This window comes from Lemur catta, chromosome 2 (assembly GCF_020740605.2).
Source record: "Lemur catta isolate mLemCat1 chromosome 2, mLemCat1.pri, whole genome shotgun sequence".
In the NCBI taxonomy this organism is placed as follows: domain Eukaryota; kingdom Metazoa; phylum Chordata; class Mammalia; order Primates; family Lemuridae; genus Lemur; species Lemur catta.
Window position 1 is genome coordinate 134,430,790 of NC_059129.1, and position 24,558 is coordinate 134,455,347.

Consider the following 24,558-nt stretch of genomic DNA (forward strand, 5'->3'; position numbering starts at 1 on the left):
CTGTCTATCACATTTTCTTTATCCATTCATCCATTACATGGACATTTAGGTTGATTCCATATCTTGGCTATTGTGAATAGAGGTACAATAAACATAGAGGTGCAGGTGATGTAGTGGTTTCTTTTCCGTTCTTCCAGTACTCTTTAAAGACTCAGGGTGTGTGAAGCTAATTATGATCTTTGTTAGTGATTGAACATCTTTCTTTTCCAGAGGTGAGAGGCTTCCCTGCTCCTGATGTATTTGTTGTTATAGTTACGCTTGGCCATGAACCAGGACCCTGATAGATCACGTATGTTAGGAAAAAGAAACAAAGCCTGGCCCTCTAGCACCGATGTGGTAGCACTCTCCCTCTTCCCTGTGAGGCCCCAGTGGAGATCTGTGGGTATGTGGATGGTGACCACACACATGGCAAAAGGTCCATGTGTGATCTGGAAGCTGCCTCCACTTCCGTAGATCCTAAGGGTTGAGGATAGGAGAGTCCCCTCCTGTTAATAGGTCCACGATGCCGTGAGGATTTCCCTACATTTCTGCCAAGTGGAGGTGCCCTGAAATTGCCACCATTTATCTCCTTCCCTTACAGGCCTTGCATGACAATAATTTGCTCTGTGTCTGGGAAACTGTGTTGTGTTGAAAATGACGATTAGTTATTTCCCACAGAGAGCTTAAGTTCTGACTTGGTTTGATGAATGTTATCTTCCATGATGTTAAACCCTGACTTATTTGTTATTTTCCTGATAGAAAGTGTTCAAAGGAAAATGAGGAGAATAAGAAACAAATCTCAAAGAATTGCAGGAAACATGAGGAATTTCTAACTCAACTTCATGACTGCTTGGATCCAGAAAAGAAGAATGAAAAGGCATCAGAGGAAGATTTAATTTTCAAGGTGTTTGTATACAGATTAAAAAGACTATAACCATAGTGCTTATTCTGACACATAGTACGAAAGGAAGCGCTGTGGTTGAGTGTGGGGGTGGCAGGAGAATAGGACAGTGGCCCAAGTGTAGCATTAATTCACTGTGTGACTTGGGACAGACTGTATTACCTCTCTGAGCCTCAATTCCAAGATTCTTTTTAGCATTATTTGGAATAATTATTCTCCAAAAGGGATTAACTGTTTTGTTTAAAATATTAATGTATTTAGTTTGTCACATACAATTAATTATTCATTTTAACGATTTGTTTTAGAGAGTTGTTTTTCCTTTTAGTTACAGACAGAAACACACACACACACACAACAGCTGTGTGTCATTTTTAAGATGGAAATTAATGGTATTAACTGAATAATTCACTTGGCCCATAGTGCTTTATTAGGGCACTCGAAAGCATTTGAGTGCTCATGGCATCTTTGCTTATTTACAAACCTTTCATATCCTTGCTTCCTGACAGATTTCCATGCAGCCATTCTTAAAAGCCACCTCTCCAGTGTCTACTACTGTCTTCCCAAATGTCCTCTCTGAAAGCTGCAAGATGATTTCATTTTACTTTGGGAAGTATTCCACTTTACTGATGGGGTTAGCTCAGGCCCAGGGTGTACCTGATACCCTCATGGGTGCTGGATGCTCCTCATCCTCCTCCCTATGGCTAACATGTGACCAGGAGCTCAGCTGTAAAAGTCCACTTCATAGTATAGTTTGGGGATTATCTTTTAAGTCAAGTGGTGGGGAAAGAAAAGGAAACTCAGAGCTCCTTCTTTTAGGACATCCTTTCTTCCCTCAGAGACAATCTCTGTGTGCTAGTCTGGGGTTCTCACTATGTTGCCCAGGCTGGTCTTGAACTCCTGACCTCAAGTCATCCTCCCGTGTCAGCCTCCCAAAGTGCTGGGATGGCAGGTGTGAGCCACTGCACTGGCCTATTGTTGGTGTTTCTGATGCATTGGCATCTGGGGCCTTGCTGACCCAGGAGAGACTGCCCCTCACTGCAGGGCTTTCAAATGCAAACTGACCAATTCAGAGCCCACTCCTTAACCACCTCCTATAACTGGCTGTTACACCTGGGGCCACTATCCCTTTGCCCCTAATCACCTTAGAACCAGATACCAGACAGCTCAGGGACAGCCCCTACACCTCAGAGCCACTGAAATCATTCAAACTACCAAACCTAAGCCTGCTTCCTCTGCCTTCGTCATTCCTTCCTGCAGAAGAGACAGTAAAGACTCTTGCCCACATTTCTCCCAACCCCTTCTGCCTCCTGACTGGCCCTGGTGCTTCCCCATGTGGCCCTGTGTGGCATGGTATGCTCCTTCTTCTTGGGAACCATGATTATTTTGATGACAAATGTCCCCTGATGTGTTGGCCTCAGCATCCCTGAGCAATAATGTAACAGATGGGAGGACTCTGGAGTGCTGGCTCTCCAACCACCTGAACAGGTGCCTATCTTAAAAAAAAAAACCATTGGCCAAGATCGGGAGGTCTGCTGTCTTGATCAAGACTGCAGCCTCACTAGGTGTTCCACTAAGAACAAAATCGCTCCAGTTCCAAAGCCACATGCTCTCGTAAACGTGTGTGCACACATACTCCCGAGGAGCCATGGTGGAAAAGGAGATATTCTTAATAATTCACTTAATATTCATTCATCCATTTCACTAATATTTAGTGAGTGCTTACTACATGCTAGACACTGTCCTGGAGCTGGAGATACAGCAGTGGGAATGAGATAAGACTAAGTCTGTGCTCTGCTGGAGATTTCATTATCAAGGGATAAACAAAGTGAAGAAATAAACAAACAAATAAGTACCACCTAGTAAAAGGTGCAATGAAGAAAAACCAATCAGAGTGTGGGAGTAGAGGGCGAAGCAAGTGAGAGGTGTGGGGTGCTGGTTTAGGTAGACTGGCCGAGGACTGTCCCCTGAGGGGGGCACTTTTGAAGGACGTTGAGGAGTGGTCATGTGAATGTGAGGAAAAGTGTTTGAGAGAGGAAAACGGTGCTGAGTTGGGAGCAGGGCACCATGTTGGCAGAGTGCTGAGGCTGAAAGACAGTCACTTCCACAGACAATCGTAACACCGACGTTGGCCCTGTGGTGTGGGGTTTCAAGTCTTCCTACAGGCGTCCTCCTGGCCTTCTCCCCGAGGTCAAGGAGCCTGCCTGCTTTGATTTTCCCCTTGTAAATCTTATAAATGCTCTCAGTTAACAATGCCAGTACACAATACAGAAAACAAAAAGCCTTGCTAATTCCAGCACTCAATGATAACCACTGTTAGAGCATTTTATTCAGAATTTTTCTATGCTTATACCAATTAAAAGAGTATTTAAAGAAATCATAGTCCTGTCTTCTTCTCAATTTCCCCCAGTGCCAGGGACCACCCTGCATGCAGCAGGCCCCAGTGGGTGTGGGCTGAATACAGCTTCCTCCCTTTACTGCCTGGTGTGAACTGGGTAGAGCTTCACCACGCCTTGGGTATTTAGCAGCCAGAGGCTTGCTGAGGCAGGTTCTGCTGGGAAGCTTTTGGCTTACCTCTCGTCACCCTTGCCTTGTGGCCGCCCTTTGAATAGTTTTAATTTGACTACAGAGTCTGCACCTAACAACGGCATTTAGAGGCTGCCTTTGAAAGTGTGATCCTGTGGGTCCACGCAGGGATAGTGTTTTTACTATTTTGCTAACGCGGTCATTGGGGCATGGACTGTGAGTTGCTTTAGAGAAAGTGTATGAAATTGTTAATTTTTATAGGATAGCTGTAACTGCTTTTTCTTCAGCTTAGAGAGCTGCACAAGGAAAATGCATTCGTGAAAGGACAAATTGTTACTCTTGAAGAGACCATAAATGTCCATGAGATGGAGGCAAAAGCTAGCAGAGAAACGATCATGAGGCTGGCTTCGGAAGTCACCAGAGAGCAGAAAAAAGCTGCCTCCTGCATTGAAGAGAAAGACAAGCTGAACCAGGTACAGTATGTGAAGTGTGTGTGTGCATCTGTGATCATACTTAGGAAGCAGAAATGGAAAAACGGATGTTGGATGGGTGCACTAGGGTTATTGACCACAATTTTAAAAGGCTGCTGTCAGCAGGAGGGCAGGGGGCAATGTGGGACAAAGTGACCTTGAACAGGCCATTGGAGATATATATATATATATATATATTTGGAAAAAAAGGAATAAAAAATACTTAAAAGAATTTGTACAGATGACTTACTTTGGTTAAATTATAAGGATTTTTAAAAATTTAAATTTAATATTTTTTTAACAAATAGATAATATATTTACAAGATACAGAATTCTAAATGCATAAAAGTATATGGAGAAAAGTTTTCTCCTTACCCTTCTCCCCAGCCACCCAGTTCTCCTCCGAGGCAACTTCTCTATTAACAGTTTCTTATGTGCGCTTCTGGAAATATCTATACACATATATGTATATATACATATTCTTTTTATTTATTTTTAACACAAAGGGTGACACACTCTATTTTCCTTTTTTTATTAATATTTTCAACACAAATGGCAACATACTATACACTATTATCAACAGGCTTCCATGAATAGTCTCACATTGTTCCTCATGTGTGAGAATACATTAGTAAGACAAAATCTGAAAAGTAGGTTTGCTGGATCAAAGGACATGGATATTGTAATTTTGAGAGATATTGCCAAAGGGAAGTGTTTTTTATTTATACAACAAATTGGCTACAATTTGTTTATTTATACAATGAATCCCACCGTGAGGGCCCCCCTCTCATGACCTCATCCAAGGCCAATTACCCCCCAAAGGCCCCACTTCCAAATATCATACATTGGGGTTAGGGATTTAAAATATGAATATTAAGGGGACACCATTCAGTTGTGAGGCCCCTGTGGCAAGGACGGGAGGCCTATTGGCTACCATGTGAGTGAGCTCAGCAGGGAATCCTCCTCCAGTAGGGGGCAGGGTGTGACTGTGACCTTGATCAGTAGCTTGACTGGAACTTTAGGAGAGACCCTGAGGCAGAACCACCCAATGAAGTCATGCCCAGATTCCTGACCCATAGACACTGTGAGATAAGTAATGTTTGTTGTCTTAGACCGCGAAGTTTGGGGCAATTTACTATACAGCAACGGATAACTAATAATCATCCAGTATCATTCTGCATTCAAATTTTACCACTTGCTCCAAGAATGTCTTTTACAGCTATTTTCTTACCCAAATTGGGATCCAGTCTAGGTTCATCCACTGCATTTGTTGATTATTTTTAGTTTTTATAGTTTTGTCTTTTTTTTTTTAAACAGCATTGACATTTTGGAAAGCTCAGAGCAGTGAGTGGTCTGACTGTTTCTTCACAGGCTTGTTTAACTTGTTTCTCTTTATCCTGTAAACTTAAAAGTTGGATCTAGAGGCTGGATTTGATGATTCCAGTTAAACTTTTTGGCAAGAAAATTTGAAAGGTAAAGTGGCATATTTCATATTGCATTATATTAGAGGGCAAATAATGTTAGAATGTTCCACTGTTGGTTTGACTGTCAATCTCTTTAGTGTAAAGGTATATATATGTTTTCTTCTGCGGTTAATTAAGGTTCTGTGGGGTGATAGTTGGGTTCTTTCTGTTTCCTATGACTTTACCGTGTGATGTTAGCATCCATTGATTCTTGCCTGGATGAACTATTACATCAGAGGTGGCAAAGTGGTAAGACTCTAATTTTATTATTCCTCCTATTGATTAGCTCATATTCTTCTGCAAATAAAAGGTTTTCTTTTCAATTCAATGGACACCTGGGTTTTAGTTTATTTACTGTTATAATCAATTATTCTTCTTGGTGCTCCAAATCCTCTAAATTTGTCCAGAAGAAGCCCCTTCAAGATGGGCCTTGTGACCTTCTAACATGACTCCTTAGTTTTACAACACTTCCTTGCTTTCTGGAAGAAGATATCCCAGGCTCACTTGCAATTGTTAGTCTACAGAACTAAAACCAGCCAATTCCCTACAGAGCTTTGGTTCCTTTTACCAGGGAATGGTGATTAGAAACCAAAATTTATGCTTTAGATATGCTCATTTATTGAATACTTACCATTAGCACAGTCATTGTGGTAAGTGCTCAGAGAGGTTATGCACTCTGCTCAAGTTCACACAGCTATTAAATGGCAAAGATGGGATTTGAACCCAGGAGATTACATTGCTATGTCTTCACCAGTAGTCCCCTTTATATATATGTCCACAGCTATATCCTATATAGGAGTCTCATGCCAGAAATTATTTATTAGTTAGTAGAACAACAATAAGTAGCTATACAAATTTCCTTAGTAACTTTTAATTCAATTATAAATAGTAGTTATTAAATTATGAAGACTTGAAAATTAGGAAGAATTTAGTATTTATTTTTAAATGCATCTCTGGAGATAGTACTAGGAAATGAGTAAGAAAATTTGTTGTAATATCACATTAAAAAAACAGAATTTATTCCTTTTCTTATATAAGCGTCTTTACTTGTGAATGTCTGATGCAATGTTATTCAGGCTTTGGAAACACACTCACTTTGGGCTGAGGTTCCTGCCAAAATAATAAAAATTACAAAAAAGTATACGGGCAATAAAAAACTTGAGGTCTTTAATAAAGTGCTCATTCATAAGATTATGACTCCAGAGATTTACTACTGAAAAATACTGTCAAGTGGTTTTACTGACACATTAACAGCCTCAGGAAGCTGTTCGTAGTGCTTTCTAAAGCTCTGTTTTTGAGGTAGGAAACTTACTTTATTAGTGAAGTCCAGAAGGACTGCAGTAGTAGAAGTATCTGCAGGGCCAGGGTGCTGTCTTTACATAACTCAGCTTTTCTGATTTGCTCAAAGACTCTACTTGAGTTTCTTTATGAAAATTTCAATAATAAACATCCAGGTGGTTTATCATATATTAATATATGGTAAATATGTTATTTGAAAATCTTTAGTAGTAAATATTGAAGTATGTTTTGAAAACTATCAAAGATTGGTACCTTTCCTCTTGGTTATCTTGAAAAACAGCAAAGTAGTCACTTTGCTTACACAAACTATATGCCCATTTCCTACAGACCATAGAAGTTAATATTGGTGGGATCAGAAATTAAACTTACATATTGCATTTTAAACAGCTTCTTTCCTTTCACAGTGTTCACTTTTTCTTTAATTCTAATAGCTAGATTTTAAAGCTAAGAAATAATAGTGGTATTGGACTGAGACAGGCCTGGGTTTGGAATGATGTCCTTCCTGACTTTTTGGTTTGTTACCCTGCAGTAGAATATGTAAGAGGCACAGTGAGCTGAGTGATTAAGCAGCGAGGCTCTTGAATTAGGCTTCTTGGGTTTTCCTCCTGGCTCCAGAGTCATCTGGCTGTGTGGGCATGTGGCTTTACCTCTGTGAACCTCAGTTTTTTATCATAAAATTGGAAAATAATTCGACGGTCTTTTACAGTTATTGTTCAGTATTTTTATTTCTCTTTCCTAGGTATTTATTTTACCTAGGGACTAAAATAAACATGAGATTATTTTAAGAGTACGGACATATGGAAGTAGTTCCTGGAAGTGTGAAATGATTACACAGGATAAATTCCTAAAGACATTAAATATCTCTTACAATTTTAGGATTGTAATGTTCGAAGTGACTTTCAGGTCATTTAGAATCTAGATCCTCTAACTCTCTATGTGAAATAAGAATCATCTTTAAAATGTCTCAGACTCTAGCTAGTGTCCAGCCTTTCCTTGAATTCCTCCAGAGGCAGGGACTCACTACAGTACAAAGAGGTCCATCTCATCTTTGTGCCATTCTAATTGTTTGACAGTTCTTCCTTGTAGCAAGTCAGGATCAGAATCCCTACAATTCACATCCTCATCCTGGCTCTATCTTATGAAACTTTACTGAATAAACGGAAATCTCTGTTCTTATGGCCTTCAAGCTCTTAAGGCTCTTAAAGACATTTATTATGGATTTTCCAGTCTCTTCTGCTAAACAGCCCCGGATCTTTCAAGCTTTTCTTACATGAACCTCCTTCTTATTGTTTGTGAGGTAGGGGGAGTTCTAGTCTCTGGGTGAGGAATTAAAATGAAAATAAACACCAAAATAATATCTGCCCATATTATAAAAAATTTAAGCTGTTTGTAAAGCTCCAAAGTACAATCAAAACCCCTCTCTTCTTCCATTCTCACCCCTAGTCTCACTCTTACAAAATAACTCATTTTAACTGTTTCTTTTTCATTTCTTCTGATAATTATCATAAAGACTTTCAAGTAATTGATTCATCAATTTGAAGTAGTATTTTAAGACTTTCTGCTATGAAATATGAAGACTTTAATGTTTCCTACTTATTTTTTAATGATACATAATATTTATACATATTTATGGGGTACATGTGATATTTGTTACATGCATAGAATGTGTAATGATCGAGTCAGGGTATTTGGGGTATCCATCACCTCGAGTATTTATCATTTCTATGTGCTGAGAATATTTCAAGTCTTCTCTTCTAGCTATTTTGAAATGTACAATACATTGTTGTTAGCTATAGTTACCCTACTCTGCTATCAAATATTAGAACTCATACCTTCTATCAAACTACATGCTGGTACCCATTAACCAACCTCTCTTCAAGCCCCCATCCCACCCCCACACCATTCCCAGTCTCTGGAATCTTTCTACTCTTTAACTCCATGAGATCAACTTTTTTTTGGCTCCCACATATGAGTGAGAATATATGAGTGTGATATTTGTCTTTCTGTGGCAGGCTTATTTCACTTCACATAATGACCTCCACTTCATCCATATTGCTGCAAAGGACATGATTTCCTTCTTTTTATGGCCAAATCATATTCCCTTGTGTATATATACACCACATTTTCTTACTTAATTTATCCATTGACAGACACTGGGTTGCTTCCCTATCTTTTGCTCTTGTGAATAATGTTGCAATAGATATGGGGGTGAAGATATCACTCTGATACACTGAGTTCCCTTTTTTTGGATAAATATGCAGTAGTGGGCTTGTTGGATTGTATGGAAGTTCTATTTTTAGATTTTTGTGAAGTTTCCATACTGCTTTCCACATTCCCACAAACAGTGTATAAGAGTTGTGTTTTCTCCATATCCTCACCAGCATCTTTTCGTCTTTTTAATAAGGGTCATTCTAAATGGGATAAGATGATGTGTCATTGTGATTTTAATTTGCATTTCTCTGATGTTTAGTGATGTTGGCCATTTTTTCATATACCTTTTGGCCATTTGTATTTATTCTTTTGAGAAATGTCTACTTATGTCCTCTGCTCACTTTTTGATGGGGTTGTTTTTCATTGTTGAGTTGTTTGTTTGATTTCTTTGTATATTCTGGATGTTAGTAGAATGGATAGTTTGCAGATATTTTCTCCCATTCAACAGGTTGTCTCTTCACTCTGTTGACTGTTTCCTTTGCTATGCAGAAGTTGTTTAGCCTATTTTTGTTTTTGTTGCCTATACTTTTGAGGTTTTAGGCATAAAATCTTTGCCTAGACCAACGTCTTGAAGTGTTTCCCTATGTTTTCTTCTAGTAGTTTCATAGCTTTGGGTCTTGTGTTTAAGTCTTTATTTCCATTTAGAATTGATTTTTGTGTACAATAAGAGATAGGGGTCCAGGTTCATTCTTCTGCTTATAGAGAACTAGTTTTCTCAGCACCATCTATTGAAGAGGCTGTCCTTTTCCCACTGTATTTTTGTGGAACCTTTGTAGGAAAATCAGTTGGATGTAAATATGTGAATTTATTTCTGGGTTCTCTATTCTGTTCCATTAGTCTATATGTTTGTTTTTATACCAATGCCATGCTTTCTTGTTTACTATCATCTTGTAACATATTTTGAAATCAGGTAGTGTGATGCCTCTAGCTTTGTTCTTTTTGCTCAGGATTGCATCGACTATTTGAGGTCTTTTTTGGTTCCATATAAATTTTAGGATTGTGTTTTCTATTTCTGTGAAAAATGATACTGGTATTTTGATAAAGATTGCATTGAATCTGTAGATTGCTTTGGATAGTATATTTAACAATATTAATTATTATGATCCATGAGCATGGGATGTCTTTCCATTTTTTAATATCCTTTTTAATTTCTTTCATCAGTGTTTTGTTGTTTTCCTTATAGATATGTTTTACTTCCTTAGTTAAATTTATTCGTAGGTATTTTATTTTTTTGTAGCTATTGTAAATGGGAGAGCATTCTTAATTTCTTTTTTAGCTAGTTCATTATTGGTGTACAGAAATAGTACTAATTTTTGTATGTTGATTTTTGTATGCTGCAACTTTACTGAACTTATCAGTTCTAAGAGTTCCTTTTTGTGGAGTCTTTTGGGTTTTGTAAATATAATATTATGTCAGTTGTAAAGAGAGACAATTTGACTTCCTCTTTTCTAATTTGGATACTTTTAATTTCTTTCTCTTGTCTAATTCCCTGGCTAGGACTTCCAGTACTACACTGAATAGGAATGATTAATGTGGGAGTCCTTGTCTTGTTCCAGTTCTTATAGGGTTAGGGTTATGTCATGTAGGCTTTGTTCTTTCTTTTTTCTTTTTTTTACTTATTTTTTTTTTCTGACTAGGTTATTTCAAAGATCTGCCTTCAAGTTCTGAAATTTTTTCTTCTGTTTGATCCAGTCTATTACTGAAGCTCTTAAATGTATTTTTTATTTCATTCAATGAATTCTTCAGTTCCGGGATTTCTGTTCTGTTCTCTTTTATGATATCTATCTCTTTTATAAATTTCTCTTTCATATCCTGGATGGTTTTTCTAATTTCTTTGTATTGTTTACCTGTATTCTTTTGTATTTAATTGAGCTTCTTTAATATTATTATTTTAGTTTTTACCCCAGCATTTCATAAATTTCTTTTTCATTGGTATCTGTTGCTGAAGAATTATTGTATTCCTTTGGAAATGTCATATTTCCTTGATTTTTTGTGTTTCTTGTGTCCTTATGTTGATATCTGTGCATCTGTTGTAACAGTCACTTCTTCCAATTGTTTGCATTTGCTTTTGTAGGGGAGGACTTTTTCCTGAAGATGTGTCTATGGTTTCAATTGGGTAAGGCATTTTGGCTTAGAGACTGTGTGCATATAGTAGTGTAGTCTCTGTATAATTTCTTTGACTATACATAGTGTCAGTGGTGTCTGTGATTTCCTCAGTGGCTTAAGGTGTGATTGTCAGTGGAGGCTGTGGTGAAGTTTCAGTGGGGACAGGGACACCAGGTGGGCCAGTCCTTAGGCCCTAGTGGGATCAGCAGCAGGCTGAACATGCCTGTCCTTGGACCCCATGTTGATGTATGCTAGCACCAGTGGTCCAGGTGGGCTGATTTTTAGGCCCCAAAGCAGTTTGCTCAGGTTCCAGCAGTGGCATCAATGGGCTGGGTGGCTGGGCAGGTCCTTGGGCCCCTGGACAGTGGGGTGGCATGGGCAATGATAGCAGGAGTAGCAGGACAACCTCTGCCTCCCAAGTGGTCCATGCTGGTATTAGTAGTGGCTGCAGTGGGCTGGGTGGGCCAGTCTCTAGGCCCACAGGTGGTGGGTCTGGGTGGGTGCCAGCTGTGGTGGTAGTGCCAGGGTGGGTGGGCCTGTCCTCAGGCTCCTGATAAAAGTACTCAAGTACCAATGGTGGCAGATGGAGCAGGGTGACCCTTTGGCCCCTGGATGGCATAGTTGGGCACTGGGGAAGCAGAGTCAAGATGGGTAGGAGTGTCCTCAGTCCTCCCAGTGGCGTGTATGAGCACTGGCTATGGTGTGCAGAAAAAAAAAGCAGGGTGATCCCCAGGGCCCTGGAGGAGAGTCAAGTGGGGATGGCAGTGGCTGCAGCTATAGGCAGGCAGCTGGGGAGTGCATGCCTCAGACCCAGCTGATGGCTCTGGGTGGGGGAGCCTGTCTTCAGGGCACATGTAAGTGTGTGATGGTGGCCCTTGCTGGGGGGGCAGGGTCTCTGCCAGTAGCTTATGCTTTGGCCCCAGCAACAGCAGCCAACTATAGTAGCAGCTGTGGGTAGGAAATGTCTATGGGGATCCAAGGATGTGGAGATGCAGGGGGCTGTTGGGCTCCAGGGCAGGATGCAGTCTAGTGGGGGCTGGGCTCTTAAAATGGTGCCTTGCTGTGGCTGTCTAGGACTCAGGGGTGTGTGGGACATAATGTGAGCTCCTTCTCGGGAGCAATCCTGTCACGTGGTCTCCAGACAATTCCCTATGTTAGTCTCAGATCCCGTGTGGGTCAGGAGGCTCTCCCATGGCTAGGATTGGAGGAGTTCACAATGGGAATGTGGATCGCTGGGAGTCTCTCACTTACCCTTTCCTCACACTGGGGAGCCTCTCTGGGCTCCCAGCCAGTGCTCGCTAAGCAGGCTGCTCTGCTTCCTTCTCCTTCTTTGCCTTAGGTGTTTCCTGGCACTTCTCTGTTGAGTTTCAGTGTTCTCTCTTTGATGATCTAGTTGAAGTATGATTACCTACTCACTGTTTTGGTTCCTCTTTGTGGAAGAGAGGACTGCCAGATGCCTCTAGGCTACATCCTCAAGCCCCTCCCCTCTAGACCATCTAATGCCACCTACATTTTAGCCTCTTCTTTCTATCTCCCAGTGTTTATCATATTATTATATTTACATGGTCAGGGTTTACATTCTGTTCTGTAACTGTAATGAAGTCTCCAACGGTTTCTCTTTAGGTTCATTCTAAAAATTAAAAATCAGTTAAAACAGTATTTAAAATAACATGATTATATAAATATTTTTATTGTGGGCTAATGTTAGCATGTGATGGTGAACCCATTCCATTTTGCCAATGTCCGTTTTAAAATTTCCAGATGGTAACTGTCGATGGTCCTCCAAGCACAGTCTGACCAGTTCAGGGCAGAGTGTCTGCAGGACTGTAGTGCAGCTGAGGAACACATTGGCCTTTTGGGCAGCTAAATTTGTTATCAACTGGTATTGATTTTGTTAATAATGAGAATTTCAAACTTGAGCTGAATTCTTATTATTTTCCAAGGTTGATGATGCCATTGGGACAGCTCGGATTTGCAAAAAATCTCATTTTCAAGTAAAATGTTACTCTGAAAGTTCTACTCTGTTAGCTCAAGGACCTAAGCAGAACAAACCAAATCATCCTACATGACAGGCTTCCAATCTTTTGAAGACATCTACAGGATAAATGCTTCTATTTTTTTTTAACATTTTCTCTTGGAACATGGTTCAAGACTTGCTATTCTCCTTGCTAAACTCTGAATATACCCTAATACAGTTTCTTTTCAAACTATCTATAGGGAAGTATACTTTTTTCTTTATTTCCAATCCTTTGCCGAGTGATACTTCTATAAGATACAATAAAAATGAATTAATAGGAAAAATTTATTTTAAAAGATATATAAAACAAAGTCCAAATTTTGAGTATTAGAAGTCACAGACATAAAATTAAATTTCAATAAATATTATCAGAATAAACATGGGAAAAATAATAGAATCACATAAACTACACCTTCTTTTTTGAAAGTATGTTTGTAAGAGATTAATATAGAGAATCACTATTATACTCATAGTTTTTTGTTATTCTTCAATCATATCTGACCAAGAATTTATGACTAAACTTCCTTGTATTAAAATTCTACATGTACACTTTGAATGAATACTGCTTATGTCAGTATTTAAAGTTTAATTGTGACTATGAGCTAGCTTCTTGCTGGTTAATTTAGGTAATCTTGATTGGATTGATGAAAATGCTGCTTGCAGAGGATAATGTATAGCAAATGATTTCATATTTTGCTTTTAAGATATTCACGGCAGTAAACCTATCTCACAGAGGTTTGTTGAGAATAGAAGAGATTTTAAAGCAATTTTAGCAATATCATCGTATTTATTTGTAACTTGTATCCAAAATGAAACAAATGTTCTGTTTTAAAAATCTATCCTCAGTCCTCTATCTGTAGACAGTTCTATATCTGTAGATAGTGTAATTTATTTTGTAAAGGTGTAGATAAATTTAGATTACTTTTTGGTGAATGAAATGGGTTCTGGATTTTATATAATTTTTATTATTAGATTATACTTGGCAAACTAATCTCAAATATCACATTTTTAACATTTTCCCACAGTATACAACAGATGTACAACTCATACTACATGCCACTTACCATAGGAGTTCAACAAAGCCTGAATAGGTGCATAGCTTGTTCAAAAAGCGAATCCACTGTTCTTGGATGTTGCTAAACTCTAACTCTTAATTTCTGAAATTATCTTGTTGGGACTTGGCACAGATAAGTGCATAAGTGGCACCAGACTGTAAATCTCATTTTGAATAGCACTATTTTAGGAGGGGTTTATCTGTATTAAAGTTTGAATCCCAGAACTGAATGCCAAACTCCAGCCTTGGTTTAATTCAATTGTAACAGAGCACCTTATTCTTTTTTTTTTTTTAATTTCAATAGATTTGAAATTAAAATAAAGTCTTTTTTGTTACATGAATGAATTGTATCATGTCAAAGTCAGGGCTTTCAGTGTATCCATCACCAGAATAGTGTACATTGTATCCAATAGGTAGATTTTTATCCCTCACTGTCTCCTACTCTCCCCTCTTCTTAGTTTCCAATGTCCATTACAGCTCTTTATGACTATATGTCTCCTTTTTTTAGCTCCCACTTATAAGTGAGGATGTGTAGTATCTGTTTTTTCATTCCTGAGATACTTCACTTAGGATAATGATCTTCAGTTCCACCCAAGTTGCTACAAAAGACATTATTTCATTCATTTTTATGGCTGAGTAAGACTCCATGCTTATACATATACCACATTTTCTTTATTCACTTATCAGTTGATGGACACTTAGGCTGGTTCCCTATCTTTGTGCTTGTGAATTGTGTTGCAATAAACATGTGGGTGCAGGTGGCTTTTTAAAAATATACATATAAAAAGAATTCTTTTTCTTCAGGTAGATAATCAGTAGTGGGATTGCTGGATTGAATAATAGGTCTACCTTTAGTTCTCTGAGGAATCTCCATACTGCTTTCCATAGTGGCTGTACACATTTATATGCCCACAAACAGCATATAGGCATTCCCTTTTCACCAGAACCACACAAACATCTATTGCTTTTTGACTTTTTATTAATAATAATGGCAATTCTGACAGGAGTAAGGTGGTATTTCTTTGTGGTTTTAATTTGCATTTTCCTGATAATTAGTGATGCTGGGCATTTTTTTCAAATGGTTTGTTCACCATTTATTTATCTTCTTTTGAGAATAGTCTGCTCATGTCTTTTGCCAACTTTTTGATGGGGTTATTTGTTTTTTTCTTGCTGTTTTTGTTTGAGTTCTTTGTAGGTTCTGGATATTAGCTCTTTGTCAGAGGAATAGTTTGTGAATATTTTCCCCCATTCTGCAGATTGTCTGCTTACTCTGTTGATTATTTCCTTTGCTGTGCAGAAAACTTTTAGTTTAATTAAGTCCCATTTATTTATTTTTGTTCTTGCTGTTATTGCTTTTGAGGTCTTAGCCGTAAATTCTTTGCCAGGCCAATGTCTAGAAGAGTTTTTCCTATGTTGTCTTCTAGAATTCTTATGGTTTCAGGTCTTACATTTAAGTTTGTAAGCCATCTTGAGTTAATATTTGTATATGGTGAGAGATAGGGATCCAGTTTCATTCACATGCAGAATATGACTATCCAATTTTCCCAGCACCATTTATCAAATAGGTTGTCCTTTCCCCAATATATATTCTTGTCTGCTTTGTCAAAAATCAGTTGGTTGTTGCTATAGGCTTTATGTCTGTGTTCTCTATGCTGTTCCACTGGTCTATGTGTCTACCTTTACACCAGTACCATGCTGTTTTGGTTACTATAGCCTTGTAGTATAATTTAAAGTCAGGTAAGTTGATGCCTCCAGATTTGTTCTTTTTACTTAGGATTGCTTTGGCTATTTAGGCTCTTTTTTGGCTCCAGGTGAAGTTTAAGATTTTTTTTTTTTAGGTCTGTGAAAAATGACATTGGTATGGGAATTGTGTTGCATCTGTAAACCACTTTGGACAGTATGGACATTTTAATAATGTTGATTCTTCCAATCGATGAGCAGGGAATGTTTTTCCATTCATTTGTATCATGCATGATTTTTTTTCATCAACGTTTTATAGTTCTCTTTGTAGAGATCTTTCATCTCCTTGGTTGAATATATTTCTAGCTATTTTATTTTCTTTGTAACTTTTGTAAATGATATTAAGTCATTGATTTGACTCTCAGCTTGACTGTTATTAGTGTATAGAAATACTACTGATTTGTGTACATTAATTTTATATCCTAAGACTTTACTGAATTTATTTATCAATGCTAGGGGTCTTTTGCTGGAGTCTTTAGGGTTATCTAGGTATAAGATCATATTGTCAGCAAACTGGGATAGTTTAACATCCTTTTTCCTGATTTGGATGCCCTTTATTTCTTTCCCTTGCTTGATTGATCTGGCTAGGACTTCCAGTACTATGTTGAATAGAAGTGGTGACATCTTTGTGTTATTCCAGTTCTTAGAGGGAACAGTGTCAACATTTCCCTATTTAGTATAATGTTGGCTGTGGGTTTTTCATATATGGCTTTTATTATTTTGAGGCATGTTCCTTCTAGGCCTAGCTTATTGAGGGTTTTTATCATGAAGGGGTGCTGGATTTTACTGAATGCTTTTTCTTCATCTATTGAGATAATCATATAATTTTTGTTTTTAATTCTGTTTATGCAGTGAACCTTTTGATGCATATATTGAACCATCCTTGAATCCCTGGGATTAAACCCACTTGACCATGGTGAATTATCTTTTTGATGTGCTGTTTGATTCCGTTTTCTGGTATTTTCTTGAGGATTTTTGCATTTATGTTCATGAGGGTTATTGGTCTGTAGTTTTCTTTTTTGTGTGTCCTTTCCTGGCTTTGGTATCAGGGTGATACTGGATTTGTAGAATGAGTTAAGGAGGATTTCCTCCTTATTGATGTTATAGAATAATTTCAGTCGGAAATGTACCAGTTTTTCTTCATAGGTCTAGTAGAATTTGACTGTTAATCCCTCTGGTCCTGGGCTTTTTTTTGTTGGAAGATTTTTTTTTTTACCCTTATTGGTGTGTTCAGATTTCCATTTCTTCCTAATTCAGGCTTGGGAAGTTGTGTGTTCACAAAAATTTATTCATTTCCTCTAGATTTTCTAGTTTCTGCGTGTAGATGTCTTCATAGTCGTCTCAAATGATATTTTGAATTTTGGAGATCAGTTGTAATGTCTCCTTTTTCATTTCTAATTGAGCTTATTTTAATACTTTCTCTTCTATTTCTAATTATTCTATTTAGTGGTCTATCAAGTCTATTTTTCTTTTCAAAGAACCAACTTTTTGTTTCATTGACTCTTTGTATTTTGTTTGTTTGTTTGTTTCCATTTTGTTAGGTTCTGATCTGATGTTTGTCATATCTTTTCTTCTGCTAGCTTTGAATTTTTCTTTTTCTAGTTCCTTGAGGTATGACATTAAGTTGTTAATTTCTGATCTTTCTGTCTTTTTGATATAGGGATGTAAGGCTATGTACTTCCTTCTTAGCACTGCTTTTGCTATATTCCAGTGATTTTGGAAGCTTGTGTCTTGTTTGTCATTCCATTTGAAAATTTTTTGATTTCCATCTTGATATCATCACTGACCCAAGGATTATTCAGCAGCAGGTTGTTTAATTTCCATGTATTTGTGTAGTTTTGAGAAGTCCTCTTGGAATTGATTTCTGATTTTATTCCACTGTGGTCTGAGAAGATACATGGTATGATTTTCATTTATCTAAATTTGCTGAGACTTATTTTGTGGTCTAACATATGATCTACCTTGGAAAATGTGCCATGTGTTGATGAGAATGTATATTCTGCAGTTTTTGAGTAGAATGTTCTGTGAATGTCCATTATGTCCAATTTTTCTAAATTTCTGTTTAAATTCTGTTTCTTTGTTGATTTTCTGCCTTGATGATCTATCCAGCTCTGTCATGGAATCTTGAAGTCCTTGGCTGTTATGATGTTCCTGTTTATTTCCTTCCTTGGTTTTACCAGGATTTGTGTTAAGAATGTGGTAGCTCCTGTGTTAGGTGCATATACATTTAAGATTGTTATATTTTCTTGTTGAAACTGATCTCTTTATCATTATGTAATGACCATCTTGTCTTTTTTTTTTTTACCATTAATGATTTAAATTCTATTTTATCTGATATGAGAACAGCTAGTCCTGCTCACTTTTGGTTTCCATTTGCATGGAATATTTTTTTCCATCCCTTTATCTCAAATTTATAAGAATCTTTGCAAGTTAAATGAGTTTCTTGGAGACAGCATAGTTTTATTCTTTTATCCATTTAGTCATCTATACCTTTTAAGTTGGGCATTAAGACATTTACATTCAATGGTAGTATTGATATGTAAGATACTATTCTGTTCATCATGTCGATTGTTACCTAGTTGCTTTGTTTTCTCCCTTGTGTTACTGTTTTGTAAGATCTGTGAGTTTTAACTTTTAGGTGTTTTTACACCCATGGGTGTCGATTGTTCTATTCCATGTATAGAGCACTTTTAAGCATTTCTTGTAGGGCAGGTCTAGTGGTGACAAATTCCCTTAGTATGTGTTTGTCTGAGAAAGGCTTTATTTGTCCTTCATTTAAGAAACGTAGTTTTGCAGGGTACAAAATTCTCAGATGGTAGTTATTTTGTTAAAGAAGATTAAAAATGGGACCCCAATCCCTTCTGGCTTGCGAACTTTCTGCTGTGAGGTCTCTTTCACCTCCAAAAGCTCTGTTATATTTTTTCTTATGTTATTTATCTCTTTATTGAATTTTTCATTCTTGTCCAGAATTTGTTTTTTGATTTCTTTGTGTCAGTTTCCAACTTTCTCATCAATCCCATTGGTCTTACTTGCCATCCACGTTCTGAATTCCCTCTCTGACATTTCAACAATTTCCTTTTGGTTGGAGTCTATTGCTGGAGAGCTATTGTGATTCACTGAGGGTGTCAAGGCAGCCTGTTTTTTCATGTTGCCAAAGTTCTTATGCTGGTTCCTTCTCTTCTGGAACCTCTTCTCTCAGCTCAAAGCAGATAGCTTTGTGGTACACCTGTTCTCCTCTTGCGGGACCGCTACTGCTCAGTGAAGTGAGGGAGAGGTACCTGGATGGCATGCTTGAGTCCTTCTCTGGAATTCACCAGGAGGAGAGGGCCTGTGAGCATTTAATACTGCCACTGTTCTGCATCTCCGTGTTCCCCTGTGGTTGTCATGCAGCTGCTGTGGCAGGGCAGACCTGTGGCAGGTGGTCCACCAAGGTCTAGCAGCATTGGCTGCATAGTTGTGTGCCTTGCCCCGGTCTGTTTCTGGTGGGGCTTCCCAGGCAGCCCAGCTGTGCTGCCCAGATGGCGTGCAGTGGGTGCTGAAGGTCGTAGGTGTGTGTTCATCATGGGTCTCATGAGTCTCGTGTTCATCATGGGAAGTGTGGTTGGGTGGGGCCACACAGGCTATGACAGCAGGTGCAGTGTCTGTGAGTGCCTACTCTGCCCCAGTCGCCTGGTGGTGGTGGTGGTGGGCTCATAGCACTTGCCTACAGGGCTCCCAAGAACTCTTGACTTTCCCACTCTCTCCCCAGACTGGCAGGGGTAAGGGGGGGGCAGCTGGTCCAAATCTCACCCCCAGGTAGACGCAGCACTCTGGGGCTGGCACCTCAAAATGGTGCCAGTTGTAGTTCCCAGGGTTTGGCAGCCAGCTGTGCCTTCTCTCCAGAGCAAAGCCACTGCACAGCCTCCAGTCAGGTCTCTGTATTAGTCCGGAGGCCTGCTGCAGTGGAGGGTCCCTTCTGCAGCTCCAGTTACAATGTCTGCAGGGGAAGTATGGAGCCCAGGGGTTCTTTTCTCTGTCCTTTACCCATGTGCAGGTACCTTCCCCAGGTGCCTGCAACCCTGCTGAGTGGGTCATCCTACTTCTCTCTCTTTGACTTTGAGTGCCTCCCATGGCTTGTTTGTTAATTCCCAATGCTGTCTCTTAGGTGATCGATCTGAAGGTGAATATCTATTGGCTGCTTTCAAGCCTTTCCATAAGAGTAGCATTGTGCAGGCTGCTTCTAGTCTGCCCCCTTGGCCCCTCACAACTCGCTTATTCTAGATACTTTACTAACACAGCCTAAGTGTGGTGCGTGTGTGCATGTGCTAGTCTATACTCATATCAATATTGATGCAGCACTTTAAATGGACCGAAGTTCCCCGGTGTTGTCACAGTTGCCACTATTCTATGGCATCTTTCTTCCATTTCAGTCCACCTTCCCTCCCCCCACATCACCCCCAGATATAGTTCCCTTCTACAGAGATAACCAGAATTGGCAGTTCCTTGTGCATGTCTCTAGAGGTACTGTTTTCATAAAGGTCCCAAGGTACTCTGCCAGACACAGTTTGGCACCTTATTTTTTCCACTAACTATATCTTGGGGAATGTTTCATTTTGGCATATGAAAAGTTTCCCCATTTCTTTTTAAGGGTATATAGTATTCTATGGTATCAATGTCTCGTATTTGTTTAACCAATCACTTATCAGTGAATATTCATGTAGCACCTATTTGCTATATTATAATTGAGTAACTCTGCATATATCTCATTTTCCATATTTAGTAATCTATCCTATAGATATATTCTTAAGACTAGAATTGTAGGGCCAAAAGGTATGTGCATATGAAATTTTGTTAATATTTATATCAACAATTTATACCAAAATTATAGCTATTCGTACTTCTACCAGTAATGTATGGGAGTGCCTGTTTGGGAGAATTTCTGAGTTTATTTGTTAATCATAACTACAGTAGGTAGAATTAACCAACTGATATTTCATTTTATAAAATTGATCTAGGATTGGAGAAATTTTAAGCTCAAGCCAGAGGTTCTCCACCCTGATGATAATTAGATGTTGTGTTTTCGATAGGCAATATGATCTCATGTGTATTTAAATCCATATAATAGTTAGCAACATCATAAAAAGAATCAAATGTGTTTTTAAAACACAAACCTTTGGATGGTTTCATTACTTAATGTAGATTCACACATTTAAATGGGAAGCTAAATTGAATTCCATAATCATATTACTTATAAATGTTTGTGTTACAAGTAATTGTGAAGGGTTCATTATTCCTTTGTTGCATTAGTCGGATCAAATCTAAAGATTTGTTAATTATAAAAAAAAAAATCTTTTTTAAGCAGTCCACATCACTGTCTATATAGGGCCTGTCCTCAATTGCAAATGTGATTTCCTCTGCGGAGGTCAGTCTGATTTTGCTCAGAGGAAGCTACTTCTTTCTTGTTCTGTGTGTCAGTGTGGTCTGACAGCAATCCTAGGTCCTAGCCAATGGTCCTGATGTCACATTATTTTATGCCATGTGCTTCAGTGTATCCTTGAGGTAGCCATGCAACCAGACTCCACTCTGGTGGTTTCTCCTGATAGGGTAATTGCATTTGCAGTCTGAGGACATCTATTTCCAGCAGATCAGCCCAGTGCCCCTGAATCCTCAAGCACTTAATCAGAGCACTGGAAGAGCGGCCGTCCCCAAGGCCTTGTCACTGGCTCCTGAGTGCTGCATTTCATAGGAGAAACAGATTAGAGTTCATGGGGCTGGATGTGTCCAGAAAAGGAAAACCTCACCTGCTAACAGGCACCATTGTAGTCTGTGATCACAAGCTAATTTTATGATTTTTACTAGACATAAATGTTTGTGCTTAGGTTTAAAAAGAAAAAGTGCTTTTTATCTGTTAGAGATGATTGTTTTGATCCTTGTCTCTAAGCCAGTGAAATAATAATATGATACTGGGGTAGGTATATTCCTCACAGTTGAAATATTTTAATTGTGTTTACTAGTCTCCTGGTGTTAGCTGTCAGTTGATCCATCTACTCCAAATTGACAGTAAGTCCATAGTACACGAGGATCTGATATATTTTTTGTGTATTTTGAGGGCCTTTTGTAAATAATTGGTTAAAATATTACTCTATCGACCATGGCAACTTCCTCCTTTTGCATTAGAGATTTTCTTTCAATTTCAAAGTTAATATATAATATTCTATGTGGTTTTAGAACTCTAAAGTGATTAGGATTAATTTTCACCCTTGAGTTACTGAATTTAGTACCTCAATTTTCTAACCACACAGTAGATTGTACAGTTGGTTTTCTGTGTCCCTGAGTTCCACGTCTGTAGACTCAACCAACTGTGGATTGAAAATATTTGGGAAAAAAATACAAAATAATGATACAGCAATAAAAAATAATAAAAATAAAAACCAAAACAGTACAGCAACTATTCACCTGGCATTTACATTGTATTAGGTATTATAAGTAATCTACAGATGATTTAAAGTATATGGGAGCATGTACGTAGGTTATATGCAAATTCTATGCCATTTTTTATCAGGCACTTGAGCATTCTTGGGTTTTGGTATCTTTGAAGGGGTCCTGGAACCAATCTCCTGAGGATAACAAAGGACAACTGTAGTTTCTAAGTAAAATATGGGCCCAATTTAACGTTGACACAGGTTACTCTAACTGAGCAAGAGAGCAGCTGTTGTATTACTATCAGAAGAGAAATCTGTAACTGTTAGAATATTGAATTTGTGATAAAGTGTCCTTGACTCCACTTTAAGGGTGATAATTTAATTAGCAGCAGCAGTGGGGCTTCTCTACAGACATGACTAGTTTAGAAAAGGAAAGGGGAAACCACCACCTTGAAAAGCAAGGCATTTTACAAAATAGGCTGCATAATTGGCTCAGTCAGTACATCTCTGAAAAGGGCAGGCTTCTCTAACTACCTATCCACTCTGTGACTTTTCTTTCAAATTGATGTCTGAGACTTCCTTGATTTAAATAAAATCACCATAATAAAAAAAAGATGTTATGTTTTCTGAAAAAGATGGGAACTAGTGTTTCAGTTTCCTTTTTCCTGTCTCTAAGCTGTCAGTGGAGAGAAATTCCCTTTAAAGCCCAGTTTTAATGCAAAAGAAATGATTGCATCTTAACTAGCAGCCTGATACGTTATTAGCTTGTTTAAATGTAGAATCTGTTATTCAAAGGTATTGTGTTTCTTTTTAGTGCTTTTTACCCCAATATACCATTTTAAATAAAAATATATATTTTTTGCTACTTAACTAGGCAGTAATACCATAGCAATGCTGGTTAATGAACTGCTTAATCTTTTAAAATGTGAATTCATGTATTTTGGAACTTGATGTTAACAAATAATTTTTTTTTTAAATTAATTTTAAAGATGCCCCTTTGGTGCCTCTTTGGATCACTCTAGATTATTCTAAATAGAAATAGGTGAAATAGTGACTTTCTCTATGCCTTTCATTATTTTTATGAGCCTAATCATACATATTATAATCTTTAAGATTATTCTTAGTATGATACTTTATCTTCCTCTACTTTTTTTTTTTTTTTTTTGCATTTGGGAGCTTCTACTTTTAATCCTCCCACCCACAAATATCTGGTTATTTCTGTTTCCTTTCTTCAGGTTCTATCTGTATTAGTTTTGTCTTTATGAGACAAAGGGATTCACAGTCAATCAATATTGGAAGAAAGATCTGGTTCTCTTTTATGCAATGATGTTTTTATGAGAATACTACCCTATTATTTAAAATAGTATTAAGGAGCCATCTTTATTCAAATAATTTTTAGTGCCTAGGTAGGACTCTGAGAGTTTACCATTGATTAAAAATCAATTTCTATGTATACCACACTTGAAAACAGGTAGTTCTGTAAACACAGTCTACATGTGAATTGAATCTATTAGTATATTAGCCAATACTTTATTTTTATTAACTCTTTCCATAGGTGTACATAGAAAAGGCTTATGTGTCAAAGTTTCTTTCATTTTCTAACCCAGATTCTCTGTTTTCAAGACATGTAAATTTTCCTGAAATATCCTTTCTAATTTAATAACTTTAGGAAGAGGCACTAGGGAACATGGAGTTAAAAGTGGAGTGAGGAGTTATCCCAACTCCTTGAAGTCATTAGTAATTGCGGTGAATGAATTGCTATAGTAAACGCAGGTGTACCTGGTTGGCAGCTAAGGTTATTATCTTCACTTTCTATAATCGTTTTAGGACTTGCTCAGTGCTGTAGAAGCAAAAGAAGCTCTCAGAAAGGAAGTTAAGATCTTCCAAGAAAGGCTGCTTGCTGGCCAGCGGGTCTGGGATGCCTCCAAGCAGGAGCTGAGCCTGCTGAAGAAAAGCTCGGAAGAGTTGGAGAAGAGTTTGAAGGCCAACGTGGACGCAGCCACAGCCTCGCGAAGCCAGTACTCCTCATTCAGGGAGAAGATCGCAGCCCTCCTCAGGGACAGACTGGGCATGACTGGGTCCACAGAGGATGCCATTTTGGAGAGGATTCGAGAAATGGGCAGCCGGGAAGAAAGCAGGGACAGGGTGAGTGGGTGGTGGCTGCTTCTGCAGAACGGTGAGCTCTTTCGTTCAGCACACTCAACACGAGATTTAGCTGAATTACTGAAAAGCATAATTTAAATGTGGTTGTATTACTTTCAATTTCAATAGCATTTAGAAGGGCCTGGGAGTCCCTCAAGCCACAGCTAACTTCGATGTGGGTTTTGGAGTCAGAACTCCCGGGCGCTGAATCCTACGTCCAATGCACATTCATGGGCAATGAGAGCTTCTGAG

General features: G+C 38.3%; 1 protein-coding gene across 2 annotated transcripts in view; it reads left to right on the top strand.

Moving 5' to 3' along the window:
* Window positions 1–24,558, top strand: part of CCDC170 (coiled-coil domain containing 170) — an 81,612-nt gene that overhangs the window by 27,291 nt on the left and 29,763 nt on the right. For both annotated transcript variants that reach the window (XM_045544586.1, XM_045544587.1), the window contains exons 4-6: window positions 739–883; window positions 3,691–3,876; window positions 23,992–24,309. In XM_045544586.1, the coding sequence (XP_045400542.1) occupies window positions 739–883; window positions 3,691–3,876; window positions 23,992–24,309 (649 nt within the window). The remainder of the gene's footprint in view (window positions 1–738; window positions 884–3,690; window positions 3,877–23,991; window positions 24,310–24,558) is intronic.